Source organism: Onthophagus taurus, chromosome 3 (assembly GCF_036711975.1).
Source record: "Onthophagus taurus isolate NC chromosome 3, IU_Otau_3.0, whole genome shotgun sequence".
In the NCBI taxonomy this organism is placed as follows: domain Eukaryota; kingdom Metazoa; phylum Arthropoda; class Insecta; order Coleoptera; family Scarabaeidae; genus Onthophagus; species Onthophagus taurus.
In genome coordinates, this window is record NC_091968.1 from 26777405 (window position 1) to 26793683 (window position 16279).

The 16279-nt window shown below is 29.7% G+C and overlaps 1 protein-coding gene across 3 annotated transcripts; it reads right to left on the reverse strand.

Annotated features, from left to right (window-relative positions):
• Positions 1-412: 412 nt before the first annotated feature.
• On the reverse strand, positions 413-16224 carry LOC111421878 (Tumor necrosis factor alpha-induced protein 8-like protein sigmar). Of its 3 annotated transcripts, none has more exons than XM_023055077.2 (4): positions 16044-16224; positions 7475-7602; positions 6270-6424; positions 413-1571 (listed from the first exon to the last, which is right to left on the reverse strand). In XM_023055077.2, the coding sequence occupies exons 2-4, from the start codon at positions 7545-7547 to the stop codon at positions 1158-1160; spliced, it is 642 nt and encodes a 213-aa protein (XP_022910845.1). In that variant the 5' UTR covers positions 7548-7602; positions 16044-16224; the 3' UTR covers positions 413-1157. The 3 variants fall into 3 exon arrangements, with proteins under 3 accessions (XP_022910845.1, XP_071051669.1, XP_071051670.1); XM_071195568.1 differs by lacking the exon at positions 16044-16224 and adding an exon at positions 7329-7403 and having other exon boundaries at positions 7475-7581; XM_071195569.1 differs by lacking the exons at positions 7475-7602; positions 16044-16224 and adding an exon at positions 6876-7301.
• Between the last annotated feature and the right edge of the window lie 55 nt (positions 16225-16279).

Genomic DNA, 16279 nt, shown 5'->3' on the forward strand with positions numbered 1-16279 from the left:
CTGACCCTTGAATTAGAAATATTTCGTTAAGATGGCTTGTAGGTAACACTAGTTAGCATTAAATATCACTTTGTATTATTATTGAACTAAAACTAGAACTAGTCTGAGACTAGTCTTGAGATTTTAAACGAAATTAAGTCGAATTTGGGCTCAAGTGAAACGATTTTTAATTTTTAAATCGCTTTAAAACGATTAATTCGATGAATTAAAGAAGTTTCTATTAAAAATTCGATTTAAAAAGTTTAATAAATCGTAAAGAAAGCCTTACTTCCGGTTTAGCCGGAAGTTGATTAATTTTAATCCGAATTAAATCGAATTTTGGCTCGAATGAGAGGATTTTTAAATCGATTGAGTATTTGGAGATCGTATAGAACTAGGATGAACTATTCTTTCATTAAATAATACGAATATATCATTTTATAAATTTATTTTTGGATATAATTATAAAATAAACATTATTCAAAGAGTGAGAAAATATCCTTACAACCTAATATAACAAACGATGAGTTTTGTTTTATAGCCATTTATGTGTATTGCTAATAATTAACAAAACAAAAAATGCTTTTTTTTTACATACAATAAAATTACGTTTTATTTTTATTTGCCGTTTCACTTGACTAGGTTTTTCACGGCTTAAATTCGTTTCAATATCGATTAACTTCTTAACTATTAATTATTATTAACCTTAATACATAATAAGATAATTTAATTAAATTAAACTTAAATCAAACAAAAGGAAATCACAGAAAATTTAATAAATTAATTATTTTACAAAAAAAACGCAAGAATATTTCGATTAAATAAAACTCTTTGGCAAAAGCCTTTTATTTTAACACTTTCTGTTTTTATTATTATTTAATAGTAAAACGGGGGACAGATTTTTTTTAGCATTTATTGTCTAAGAACGGTGACATTATTTATTTCAATGCGTGGATGTAAAAACTATTCTAAGTATTAGAAAAAAAATGTTATGCTCGTGATATGATTCATTTTTTAGTGTAAAAATACCTTCATCAATTTCGATTCTTGGTCTTTTATCTAAAGACAAACCTACGTAAGAAGATATGTGATAGAGAAAAAAATACGAAACATTCTTTCCTTTGATATTAACATTTTTGAAGAATTTTTTGGTCGCTTTTTAATATTTAATTTAATCACTAAAGATCTCCGCTTTCGATGGCTTTATTCAAATCGGTAACGACCCGACCTAAAATATCCCTGTATTCGCCGTCCGGCTTAAAAATCGAATCCAAAAAGTGTTCGTTGCCGAAATAATTAAAGACGCTGTCGATTCTCGCTAAAGATTTTTCCGTTAAGTGGTTCGAAACAATGAACCTGAGGCACTTGTGTGATTCCCCGAGGGCGTTCGTCAAATAGTTACGGTCGTAACTAAAATCGACTTCGTAAAAGGATATAATTGCCATTCCAGCGATTCGAAACTTTGATTTAAAACGTTCCGCTTGTTTTAATTCTTCGGCGGTGAAAAGACCGTTACGGTGGAGAACTCCTAATTTTATTACTACTTTTATTATGTTTTTTACTAACTTTTCGGCTTCTTTTTTATTATTTGACTGAAAAAGAAAATAATTATTAGGAAATAAATTAATAAAAATTACATTTAATAAATAATTGAGGATATCATCAGTCATAACCTCATTGATTGATTCATAGGATTACTAAATATAAAACTTCTCAGAATAGCCTGTCTATTCTAAACTATTGAAAATCGTGTCTATTTTGATCACAGCTATCACAAGATTATACAGGGTGATTCTCTTGATGAGTAAATATCTAGAGTTTGATTTTGTACTTTTAAACTGATTTTCCCTTGGCCATCTTCAAAAACTCTATAAATAGATTAATATCTCTCATCTTATCCATTTTACAAACAAGTTACTTAATATTTCTTAACAAAGTCGAAATCAGATTATTAGTTAAACATAAAAAGAAAGTGCGGAAAAGTGACTAAAACTAGATTAACTTCAGTTATAAAACTTCTATTACATGATAACTAACTTCAGATTTAAAATATCATGACATATTTGTAATCTTCATTAAAAATCCTTTAAAATGAGTACAAACACGACATATTTATCTTCAATATTAATGAAGTTATGGTCAACTTCCGGTTAAGAATGTCAACGTCAATTTTGACATATTTGTAATCGTCGTGAAAAATCCTTTAAAATGAGCCCAAACACGATACGTTTAATTCCAATATTACTCGAGATATAAACAACTTCCGGTTTGAAATGTCAATGTCATTTTGACATATTGTTAATTTTTATAAAATGTTAATATTTGTCACAAAAACAAAAAAGTAATAAAAAAAATCTAAAATTAAGGTTGGTATTAATATTTAAAAATTAAATTGCTATCTTCATTGTTGCTAACTTCGGGTTTAATGATTTTTATTCTAACTTTTTTGTTTTTTGAGATAAATGCATCATGTTTGGACTCATTTTAAAGGTGTTTTAATAAAGAACACCATGAAGTTGTCCATTTGTGTATTATATAATAACTAACTTCAGGTTTAAAATGTCAACCTCAATTTTGACATATTTATAATCCTCATTAAATATCCTTTAAAATGAGTACAAACACGACATATTTATCTCCAATATTAATGAAGTTATGGTCAACTTCCGGTTAAGAATGTCAACGTCAATTTTGACATATTTGTAATCGTGGTGAAAAATCCTTTAAAATGAGTCCAAACACGATACGTTTAATTCCAATATTACTCAAGGTATAAACAACTTCCGGTTTGAAATGTCAATGTCATTTTGACATATTCTTAATTTTTATAAAATGTCTTAATATTTGTCACAAAAACAAAAATATAATAAAAAATTAAGGTTGGTATTAATATTTAAAAATTAAATTGCTATCTTCATTGTTGCTAACTTCGGGTTTAATGATTTTTATTCTAACTTTTTTGTTTTTTGAGATAAATGCATCATGTTTGGACTCATTTTAAAGGTTTTTTAATAAAGATCACCATGAAGTTGTCCATTTGTCTATTATATGATAACTAACTTCAGGTTTAAAATGTCAACCTCAATTTTGACATATTTATAATCCTCATTAAATATCCTTTAAAATGAGTACAAACGCGACATATTTATCTTCAATATTAATGAAGTTATGGTCAACTTCCGGTTAAGAATGTCAACGTCAATTTTGACATATTTGTAATCGTCGTGAAAAATCCTTTAAAATGAGCCCAAACACGATACGTTTAATTCCAATATTACTTGAGATATAAACAACTTCCGGTTTGAAATGTCAATGTCATTTTGACATATTCTTAATTTTTATAAAATGTTTTAATATTTGTCACAAAAACAAAAATATAATAAAAAAAAACCAAAAATTAAGGTTGGTATTAATATTTAAAAATTAAATTGCTATCTTCATTGTTGCTAACTTCGGGTTAAATGTTTTTTATTCTAACTTTTTTGTTTTTTGAGATAAATACACCATGTTTGGACTCATTTTAAAGGTTTTTTAATAAAGATCACCATGAAGTTGTCCATTTGTCTATTATATGATAACCAACTTCAGGTTTAAAATGTCAACCTCAATTTTGACATATTTATAATCCTCATTAAATATCCTTTAAAATGAGTACAAACACGACATATTTATCTTCAATATTAATGAAGTTATGGTCAACTTCCGGTTAAGAATGTCAACGTCAATTTTGACATATTTGTAATCGTCGTAAAAAATCCTTTAAAATGAGCCCAAACACGATACGTTTAATTCCAATATTACTTGAGATATAAACAACTTCCGGTTTGAAATGTCAATGTCATTTTGACATATTCTTAATTTTTATAAAATGTTTTAATATTTGTCACAAAAACAAAAAAGTAATAAAAAAAAATCAAAAATTAAGGTTGGTATTAATATTTAAAAATTAAATTGCTATCTTCATTGTTGCTAACTTCCGGTTTAATGTTTTTTATTCTAACTTTTTTGTTTTTTGAGATAAATACACCATGTTTGGACTCATTTTAAAGGTTTTTTAATAAAGATCACCATGAAGTTGTCCATTTGTCTATTATATGATAACTAACTTCAGGTTTAAAATGTCAACCTCAATTTTGACATATTTATAATCCTCATTAAATATCCTTTAAAATGAGTACAAATACGACATATTTATCTTCAATATTAATGAAGTTATGGTCAACTTCCGGTTAAGAATGTCAACGTCAATTTTGACATATTTGTAATCGTCGTGAAAAATCCTTTAAAATGAGCCCAAACATGATACGTTTAATTCCAATATTACTCGAGATATAAACAACTTCCGGTTTGAAATGTCAATGTCATTTTGATATATTCTTAATTTTTATAAAATGTCTTAATATTTGTTACAAAAACAAAAATATAATAAAAAAAAAAATAAAAAATTAAGGTTGGTATTAATATTTAAAAATTAAATTGCTATCTTCATTGTTGCTAACTTCCGGTTTAATGTTTTTTATTCTAACTTTTTTGTTTTTTGAGATAAATACACCATGTTTGGACTCATTTTAAAGGTTTTTTAATAAAGATCACCATGAAGTTGTCCATTTGTCTATTATATGATAACTAACTTCAGGTTTAAAATGTCAACCTCAATTTTGACATATTTATAATCCTCATTAAATATCCTTTAAAATGAGTACAAACACGACATATTTATCTTCAATATTAATGAAGTTATGGTCAACTTCCGGTTAAGAATGTCAACGTCAATTTTGACATATTTGTAATCGTCGTGAAAAATCCTTTAAAATGAGCCCAAACACGATACGTTTAATTCCAATATTACTTGAAATATAAACAACTTCCGGTTTGAAATGTCAATGTCATTTTGACATATTCTTAATTTTTATAAAATGTTTTAATATTTGTCACAAAAATAAAAAAGTAATAAAAAAAAAATCAAAAATTAAGGTTGGTATTGATATTTAAAAATTAAATGGGTATCTTCATTGTTGCTAACTTCGGGTTTAATGTTTTTTATTCTAACTTTTTTGTTTTTTGAGATAAATGCACCATGTTTGGACTCATTTTAAAGGTTTTTTAATGACAATGACAAATATGTCATAATTGACGTTGACGTTTCAAACCGGAAGTGATTATATTTCCATTAATATAAAAGTTAAATATGTCGAGTTTGGACTCATTTCAAAGGATTTTTTATGAAGTTGACAAATATGTTGGTTTCATAAAGGTCTAAATCTCCTCTAACTTAATTGATTTCTTTTTAATGTTGAGGTTAAATCTGTCAAATTAATTGACAGTTGGTAAGATTAACAGGGAATTTTGTTATATCAAGTTTTTAAATCAATTTATCACAGAGACGTTTACACAAATAATTAAAATAAAATAAACATTTATTGGTTGTTAAAAAATGTTGTTAATTAATTATCTTTATTAATTTTTTTGAATCAAATTTATCCCCATTTTAATTCCACATAACCTATACAAAATAAAAACCAATGAGTTAGGTGAAGTTAGCTGTCAATATTTGACAATTAACTCATAATTTAGAACGTAGCCAATAAAATGTGAGAATTGTTAATTTCTTTGATGATAACCTTAACTTATGGTTGTACTTTTCATAAAGTGTACTTCTTGTTTTAGCCATTGCACTGGTAGTGTACTAACTTCTGTCAGAATTTCGTCGATTTTTTCAGCAATATATTCTGTGGTATGTTTTATAAAACATATGGTTTGGTGAAGTAATAATGAAGTTAAGTTAAGCTCCAACCATCACACTGTAAGATAAGTGCATTCGCTCTTCTTAATGGTCTCAAATATTTGAAAAATGATTGCCAGTGATTATTACCTGTTGCATAAACAGCCCTAGCTAATAGTTGATTTAGCTTCTCTTGTTCAACTTTTGATGCAACATTAATAAAACCATCAAGTGTGGAACTTGATGAGGGTCTATTTAAGAATTTTCTAGCGGAGAATATTTTTCTCTTTCATCTCTACACTGGACAATCAATTTTCTTTCCAACTTAGTTTCCTTAGAGTTGAAATCTCAAGTACTTGAAGCTCTCAATACACCTCATAGGGCTACTATGTTACTACTATGTTAGTAAAAGTACAATATAATGCTAAATCATCAGCTTATCGCAATTACATCAAGCTCAATCAGTTCTTAACTAAGTGAGATATATTGAATAAAATTGGACTTCTCTGTAGGAGGCCCCTTGAGGCAAACATAACTTTTAATAATTGATAAATAATTCTTTACTTACGTATTGCTTAGCCAAACGATATAAATTATCCAACAAAGACGCCGTTGTGTCATCGATAAAAGCCCTTGCGACATTTTTTCCTGCCATCCTCGAAAGAATTTTCTTTTGAGCCCTTAGGCCGATATCGCGGGCCCTAAACGCACTTTCCGTCATGACTGCAACAACGCATAAAGCACTTTATTAATCGCATTTAAGAAACGTACGTCGTTATAAGAAAAGGAAATATTTACGAAACGATTAAGCAATAACCAAACAATAGATTAAGAACTAAACCATAACACCATTGTTATAATGAAAAATAATAATAAGACAAAATAAACGTTTTTCCTTATAATGTGTTAATAATGTGAATAATCGATTTTTATCGTATTTATGCGGAAATTATGACTAAAACGTTTCAATCATTTAAATTCTTTGGTTTAATTATTATTTTATTAGGTTCTCGTTGAGGAATTTTATAAATTGAAATGACCTAGACCGCATATCACGAAGATTATTTTTCTCTTTTCCTTTTAACATCGCATTCAATTCCAGGCAATTATTAATCATTAATACGACATTGAAGGAGACGAGTTCTCTTTTAAAAAAATCAACAACAAAACTCACCTAAATACTTCACTTTTAATTATTTAAATTAAATCTTGATCATTATTTTATTTATTTAATAAACATTTAAATGACTCGTGTCTTTAACGAATTAGAATTATGCTCAAAAGGAGTGGGTACTTTTAGTTGAGATTATCTTATCGTGTTATTTTCCTTATCTAATTGAAAAGAAAATATGGGTTTAGCGAGATTGGTAAATAACTTTTAGATTAGAACGAAACTGATTGTGAGTGAGAGAGAAAATGTTTAAAAACGGATGTCGAATCCCGTTTTTCCGTTTCCGTTCGGATAAGAAAACAAGAAAGAAAGGAACTTGCCCGGGTTGGAACGGAAAAGATTAAACTAGGACCAAGAACGAGCTATATCTATTAATAGGAGTGTTTTTGGTTAGATTTAACTTCCTCTTTCAAACACGTTTCATTTATTTATTATTAGAGTAAAAAAATAACTTACCTGGATCCAACATTTTCTATTTTTTTAAATTTTTGGGGGTATGTAGGCGTTGTTTAAAAAATAATAAAATAAATCCTAAAAAGCAAACAAAAAGGAATAAAAATAAAAATAAAAAGATGTAATAACATTAAAAGCGAATTACTTACATAAACAATCGTTGCATTCAGTTACAATACATTGATAAATCAACCAACTTTCCAATTCAACTATTGCGGTCATTTTATCCCCAAAAAAATCTTCACTTAATCTTAAATTAATCCAGGTTTGAAGTCATCTAAAATGAATAATTAAGTATTAATTAATAGTATTTAACGTCTTTTAAAACGAAGAAATATAACGAAAGAAATAATTATTAATGATTTGTTAATAACATTTAAACGATAAATTGAAAAACCGTTGAGAGCCATCTAACGTCAAATGTCACAATTAATTTTATTTACATCTTTTTAATATGTTAAAAAAGTTTCTGATCCATAATAATTATGGAAATAATAATTAATAACTTATTAATAATTAATAATAATTAATTATTAACTCCCGTGACATTTTAAACGTCAGATGAAAAACAGATTGCTGTTATTTTATCTTGACAGTACGTGATGTCAAATTTCGTATAAACGTCAAATGGATTTTTGAGGTTAGTTATGTTTATTCGTAGTTGCACAAGTTTTTATCTGTTTTTTTTATAAGTAGCAGTTTAATAATCTAATTTCTAAGGTATTTACTAGATAATTCACATTTATTTTATATTTTATATAGATTATATAATTTCACTTAATGTGTTATGATTATTTCGTATTAAAAAATGCACAGTGGAAGTTCTATATAAACGTAGTGATAAGGAAAGCACGACTGAAAGGTACACAAACCAACAAGATTTACATTTCCAAACATTGATAGAAGCTAGGGAAATTAAGTGTAGAAAGAAGAAAAACTCAGATAGTGCTTCATTTTCAAGTCAAATTCGACAGACAAAAAGTAGATGTTTTGTATACAATATTAAAATCAATGGCGAATTTACTCCAGTTTGCAAAAATGTCTTTTTATAAATACATGGAGTTTCTCGAGATTATTCTATTAGTACAAAATAGAACACCTGTCGATATGAGACAGTTTCCTGTAATTATAACTGAAAATTAAAAAAACATATTTCTGATATTTCAAACAAATACAATTGTTGAACTATTTAATTTATACTTGTTATACACAAAAGTTGGAATAGATTGCATTATTTCACATTTTTTATTAATATTTAATATTATTATTAAATGACTTAATAAATTATTGATAGATGGCGCTCATATATATTTTTTTTAATTCAAATAAACAGCAATATTTGTGTTAAATTAAATGTCAAATCAAAAATCCTGTTTTTTAAGATGAATTACGAAAAGTTTAACATGTTAGAATGTTTAAAGTAAATTTTTAGTAGAATAATTTTTATAGTACCGTTATTTACAGGAAACTGTAAATTTAATTTCTTTGACGACACTAAAAAAAGTTTATTTATAGTTTTATTCTAAAACAATAAGAAATAGACCTCTCAAACCCTATATTTTTGTAATCAGAAAAAATAACGAATTTAATAATCGAATAATCACTGATTGTTTCCATTTAAAAAAACAAAAATTGTCATAATATGTAGAAATCTAAAACCCAAAACATTTTTTTGACTACGTCATCAAATTCTCTGTAAAAAAGTGTCCATATAATGTCGTAGTTATAATACTCCACCTATAATAATAACCAAAATAATTGCACTTGCTGGTTTTACGATATTTTCAATTTTGGCCTCTAGGGGAAAAACAAAAGACGATAGCGTTTTGAGGTTTTTGGCATTAGAAGTTTCTCGAAAAACGAGATCATGACATGTAAGCTACTTTTTTTCTAACTTTTATAGTTTCCGAGATAGCCTATTCAGACATCGAATTTGAACCACCCTGTACTTCATTGACGTTTGAACGCTGTAAATTACAGATTTCTTTCTAATGTAATTCAAAATATGTGGTACCAGCACGATGGTGCCCCACCTCATCGCGGAAGAGTAGTTGTCGAGTGGTTAAACCAATATTTTCCAAACAAGTGGTTTGATAATAATAGTCCATTTGCTTGGCCACCTAGATCCCTCGACCTTAATCCATTGGATTTCTACTTATGGGGTCATATGAAACAAATTGTGTACCAAGTGAAAATTAACACACGAGAACAGTTATTAAATAGAATACAAATGGCTGCTACTGAAATAAGAAATCAACCAGACATTTTAATTCGTCTGAAGAACTCGTTAATTGGCAGAAAGAGGCTATTTTGAACAATATTTGTAATATTTATGTGTTTTAAAAAAAATGTAGCAATTAATTATGATATAAAAATTAAAACTTTAAAGTGTTATAATTTCGTAAATAAATAATTGAAATAAGACATATGTTCATTAACATTTTTTTTGGTAATTGGATTAGCTATCATATGTCAAAATGTGATGGTGAGCTAATAAATCACCCTGTATATTACGAAGGCGAGGCCAATAAATGGTTTTATATAATTGTATTTTTGCTTTAGGTTCAGTTCTTTCTTGCCAACGAGGGTGTTATTAATTTGATAGTAGACTGATACTTATTATGGTTCCAAGATATTCGTACTTTACTACCACTTCCAGTCGTCCCTCTATTCTTACGTCAATTACTTACTGCCTGACATTAAGTCGGAGTTAGGTTGTGGTACCCCAGTCTCGTTTTGACTTGCTTTATTCTGTCCATGTATGCTACAAAGAGTAGTGGGCTTAAACTGACATCCCTTTTCCATTCTGAACTTTTCGGATGTCTTTCCATTCAGTCTAACCCTTCCCATTACGTTATGGTATGCGCTTTTGATTGCTCTGTTTAGTTTTGGATTTGTCCCAGTTCACTTAAAGTCTAGGAAGGCCAAATTTATATCAATTTATCTGTTTGGCCAGAACGCCGTTTATTCCTCTTCGAGTTTTTCTTCCTTCTGGGTTCTCAGCCGTTTTTCTAGAATTGTCTAGATTGTTCTTCTGATTCTACTTTCCTGGTTTTCCAATTCTTCCAGTTTTAATCTTACATATATTGTTGTTGTTTCTTTCAGAGCTGTTTTGAGGTTGGTATCAGTTATCAATAGTTCTGCTTCTTTTATTACCTTTACATCTTGTACTGCATATTTCATGGATCTAGAGTAAGTCTATTATGCTCTTCTGTACTCTTTCTTTCGTTTCGTATGTTATTTTATGAATATTTTTGATTGTTAAAGTTGAAGTGGTAATAATTTTTCATATAACGAACTTTTGGCTACAGCAAACACTCTTTTCTCCATATTAGTCCGTTATATCGAGAGTTGCCCCCCTTAATAGTTTAACGTAAAGAATTTTACGTAATTTAATGTAAAGAATGTTATTGAAATACTAAAAGTAGCGAGATATATATAAATCAAAACAGCTATTAAAAAAATCGACAAGAAATATTCGACATTCATCAAAATAATTCCAAAAATTTAGGTTGGTACCATTTTAGGGAAATGTGTTGTAAATTTAAACGTCAAAATGACGTTTAACGTTACATGATGACATTTGTGTGTCAAAATAAAGAGTGTAAATAAGTATCTATATATTTAAGGATTTATATACATATATATCTAATTAAATACTTGTGTATTTACATAAACATTCGTATTTTGACGATTATTCGAAATTATTGTTTTAATTAAATACAAAACATATTCACAATTCGAATAAAAACTCAAAAGCAATTAATTATGTAATGAAAAGAGATTGAATTGTGGGTTTGGAATTTGATTAAATTTAAATTAAATTCCGCTTATGTAATACTAATAAATCATAAAATTCGTTTATTATTAATCGTTTATTTAAATATATAATAAATTAAGATTTAAATCGATTAAGTAATGAGATTCTTTAACACGGACTCGAGAACGACTCATACATTATGTATTGTGAAAAATTAACCGTTTACGCAACGATTTTATTGCGTTGTTAAAACTTCTTTTATTCTTTATCCACGTCGCTTTGGGTGATTTGTTTTAAAAACCGTTGGTGGATAAGTTGCGATCCGTTAAATTCTAAGAAAGCACCAGGTGGAAATGTCGTTCCCCTCGAAGAACATCTGCCTCAAAGGTTTTCGTTAAAAAAAGGGGGCACGTGCTTCATCTCCCCCTATTTTTACTTCCATTTCTTATTTAATTTTTTTCTTTAAAATTAAAGAAAAGCCGTTTCCGAGTTGCTTCTGAACCTTTGGAATCCGTGACCTTCTCGGGTATTTCAAATGTCCGGCCACTCCTCTTTGCCCAGCTGTTCGCTCTTCTTGTCCCTCTTCGTGTATATGCAAAATCATACTCATCATCATCTTTTCTCGCGGTCAATTCACTTTCAAGGTCAAAACACTCAATTTTTATTAAAATGTTTTCTTTTTTTTTAAATAAAACCTAGGTAATGGTATGGTTTAGTCACCGGAATTAAAGAATGACTCATTTTAGCCGTGATTAAATCATTGGGATTCTTAAAAATTAAAAAAAAAAACACTCAACTGATCTTGGAGGATTTTGAGATTTAGGTTTTTAACGATGTTGATGTTTAATTGTCAAATTGACGTTTAAAAGTCAAATATGTAATTCTGAATTTTATTATTTACTTTTATGTATTAAATCTATTAGATATGAAGACACACGGCTAAACCCTATACTTTCTAGTTATAGGTCTAGTGTTAGTTCTAGTTTTACACTATCACTAGAACTAACATAAAATCTAGAACTAGAATCATTCGGGTTTAGCCCCACGTCTCTCAAGACGGCTAAACCCGAATGTTTCTAGTTCTAGGTCTAATGTTAGTTCTAGTAACAGTTATAGATTGCGCTAGTTAGCATAAAATATCACTATGTTGCATTTTTCATTGCACTAAAACTAGAACTAACACAAGACCTAGAACTAGAATCATTCGGGTTTAGCCGTCTTGTGAGACGTGCGGCTAAATCCGAATGTTTCTAGTTCTCGGTCTGGTGTTAGTTCTAGTTTTATACTAGCTCTATCACTAGAACTAACACTAGACCTAGAACTAGAATCATTCGGGTTTAGCCGTCTTTAGAGACGTCCGGCTAAACTCGAATGTTTCTAGTTCTCGGTCTAGTGCTAGTTCTAGTTTTACACTAGCACTATCACTAGAACTAACGCAAGACCTAGAACTATAATCATTCGGGTTTAGCCCCACGTCTTTCAAGACGGCTAAACCCGAATGTTTCTACTTCTAGGTCTAATATTAGTTCTAGTAACAGTTATAGATTGCGCTAGTTAGCATAAAATATCACTATGTTGCATTTTTCATTGCACTAAAACTAGAACTAACACAAGACCTAGAACTAGAATCATTCGGGTTTAGCCGTCTTGTGAGACGTGCGGCTAAATCCGAATGTTTCTAGTTCTCGGTCTGGTGTTAGTTCTAGTTTTATACTAGCTCTATCACTAGAACTAACACTAGACCTAGAACTAGAATCATTCGGGTTTAGCCGTCTTTAGAGACGTCCGGCTAAACTCGAATGTTTCTAGTTCTCGGTCTAGTGCTAGTTCTAGTTTTACACTAGCACTATCACTAGAACTAACGCAAGACCTAGAACTATAATCATTCGGGTTTAGCCCCACGTCTTTCAAGACGGCTAAACCCGAATGTTTCTACTTCTAGGTCTAATATTAGTTCTAGTAACAGTTATAGATTGCGCTAGTTAGCATAAAATATCACTATATATTGCATTTTTCATTGCACTAAAACTAGAACTAACACAAGACCTAGAACTAGAATCATTCGGGTTTAGCCGTCTTGAGAGACGTGCGGCTAAATCCGAATGTTTCTATTTCTCGGTCTGGTGTAAGTTCTAGTTTTATACTATTTCTATTACTAGAACTAACACTAGACCTAGAACTAAAATCATTCGGGTTTAGCCCCACGTCTCTCAAGACGGCTAAACCCGAATGTTTCTACTTCTAGGTCTAATATTAGTTCTAGTAACAGTTATAGATTGCGCTAGTTAGCATAAAATATCACTATGTTGCATTTTTCATTGCACTAAAACTAGAACTAACACAAGACCTAGAACTAGAATCATTCGGGTTTAGCCGTCTTGAGAGACGTGCGGCTAAATCCGAATGTTTCTAGTTCTCGGTCTGGTGTTAGTTCTAGTTTTATACTAGCTCTATCACTAGAACTAACACTAGACCTGGAACTAGAATCATTCGGGTTTAGCCGTCTTTAGAGACGTACGGCTAAACTCGAATGTTTCTAGTTCTCGGTCTAGTGCTAGTTCTAGTTTTACACTAGCACTATCACTAGAACTAACACAAGACCTAGAACTAGCATCATTCGGGTTTAGCCCCACGTCTCTCAAGACGGCTAAACCCGAATGTTTCTACTTCTAGGTCTAATATTAGTTCTAGTAACAGTTATAGATTGCGCTAGTTAGCATAAAATATCACTATGTTGCATTTTTCATTGCACTAAAACTAGAACTAACACAAGACCTAGAACTAGAATCATTCGGGTTTAGCCGTCTTGAGAGACGTGCGGCTAAATCCGAATGTTTCTAGTTCTCGGTCTGGTGTTAGTTCTAGTTTTATACTAGCTCTATCACTAGAACTAACACTAGACCTGGAACTAGAATCATTCGGGTTTAGCCTTCTTTAGAGACGTACGGCTAAACTCGAATGTTTCTAGTTCTCGGTCTAGTGCTAGTTCTAGTTTTACACTAGCACTATCACTAGAACTAACACAAGACCTAGAACTAGCATCATTCGGGTTTAGCCCCACGTCTTTCAAGACGGCTAAACCCGAATGTTTCTACTTCTAGGTCTAATATTAGTTCTAGTAACAGTTATAGATTGCGCTAGTTAGCATAAAATATCACTATATTGCATTTTTCATTGCACTAAAACTAGAACTAACACAAGACCTAGAACTAGAATCATTCGGGTTTAGCCGTCTTGAGAGACGTGCGGCTAAATCCGAATGTTTGTAGTTCTCGGTCTGGTGTTAGTTCTAGTTTTATACTAGCTCTATCACTAGAACTAACACTAGACCTAGAATCATTTGGGTTTAGCCGCACGTCTCTAAAGACGGCTAAACCCGAATGATTCTAGTTCTAGGTCTAGTGTTAGTTCTAGTTTTGCACTAGAACTAACACAAATATTTAATTAGATATATATGTATATAAATTCTTAAATATAGAGATACCTATTTACACTTTATTTATACATGTTTACAATTTATACACATTTTGACATACAAATGTCATCATGTAACATTAAACGTCATTTTGACGTTTAAATTTACAACGCATTAATTTCCCTAAAATGGTACCAACCTAAATTTTTAGATATCATTTGATAAATGTCGAATATTTCTAGTCGATTTTTTTAATAACCGTTTTGATTTATATATATTTCGCTATTTTTGAGTTTTTATTCGAATTGTGAATTTGTTATGAAGTGCTTTTGTATTTAATTAAAATAATAATCGTCAAATTGTTGAAAAGTTGAAACAGTTGGTAACAATTGACAGCATTAATAGGGAATTTTATTATTAATGTTTTTAAATCAATCTGTCACATTGACGTTTGAATTTTCATTACTTAACAAGCTGATCTAAACAATTTATTGATTAATACACAAAAACCTTGAGTAGGTTTCGATGTCATCGATTCATTCTTTGTAAGTAAACAACGTTTCTACTTCATTCATTAAAATTGAATTATCCTCAAGGTGAATACAATATGTTTAAAGAAGAAAAATTTTAATTAATACCATATCATAACTTAACTTGTTGAACGATGGTGTGAAGAGCACACTCTCTCTGTAAATTCAGATAAGAATGGAGCAAAATAAATACTGGGCTTCAATGTCGAGCAGATTAGAAGCAATTACCAAGAATAAGGGCTATCCCATTAATTATTGAGAAGTAGTACCGGTTTAAAATTACAGTCAATAAAAAAAACCTTGAAAAATAAGTAAAACAATACATCGAGTTTTTCTTAGATAACGTTGAAATAAATTCTTAATAAATACGATTAAATTTAGAAAGGTTTCTTTTTCTAAATAAACACCACAATTTCTAAGAAGTTGTAATTAAACCATCCACGATTCACCTAAAATCCTTTTTTCAACGCACCAATTCCTTTAAAAGCCGATAAGAATTGAATTAATCAAAATTGTGCGAAATCCCACTTTAGATTTTAGTCGTTGATAACTAAATAGAAAGAAATGTCAAAGAAAACGTAATTGTTAGCTGTCAAGCGGTTTGCCATCCGAAATTCAACGGTTACAAATCAATAATCCGGTAGCTTTCACCCTCCTATGGTCAATTTAAATCGTGCCACCCCTTCTTTTTCCAGGAAACCTCGTCCTTGAACTTTCCAAACACACACCAAAAATACACCCCCATTAAAATATAATAATTTTGCAATAAACTAAATCTTTTAGTAGTAATTTTTATGGTAAGGAAACAAACATGCCCGTTATTCATTATTATCATTCCCCCTTTTTTTTCTTAATCAAAACCAATTAATTAACAACAAAGACAAAGAAAAAATCAAGATAAACAAGAATTAAGATAACGATATCGCCCTTTTTTGTGATTTTTCTTCGTAAAAGAATTAATTAACCTATTAAATTGTTTGATGGAACTAAAATTTACTTCAAAGAGAACTTACCAATAACCAAATAATGTTGTTCTTGCAATTTTGGGTCCTTCTCTCAATTTCGACTTCTTTTAAAATGTCAAAAAGTCATGACACACCGCGTTTCTTTTGCAATTCACTCACACATCGACGATGTCACCGTTTTTCTTGTACCGTTTCTTTTTTTATTTCCTCAACGCCGAAGAGTTTTGCAGACCGAACGCGAATGCTTCTTGAAACTGCGAGATACAAACACAGTCTACCTATTT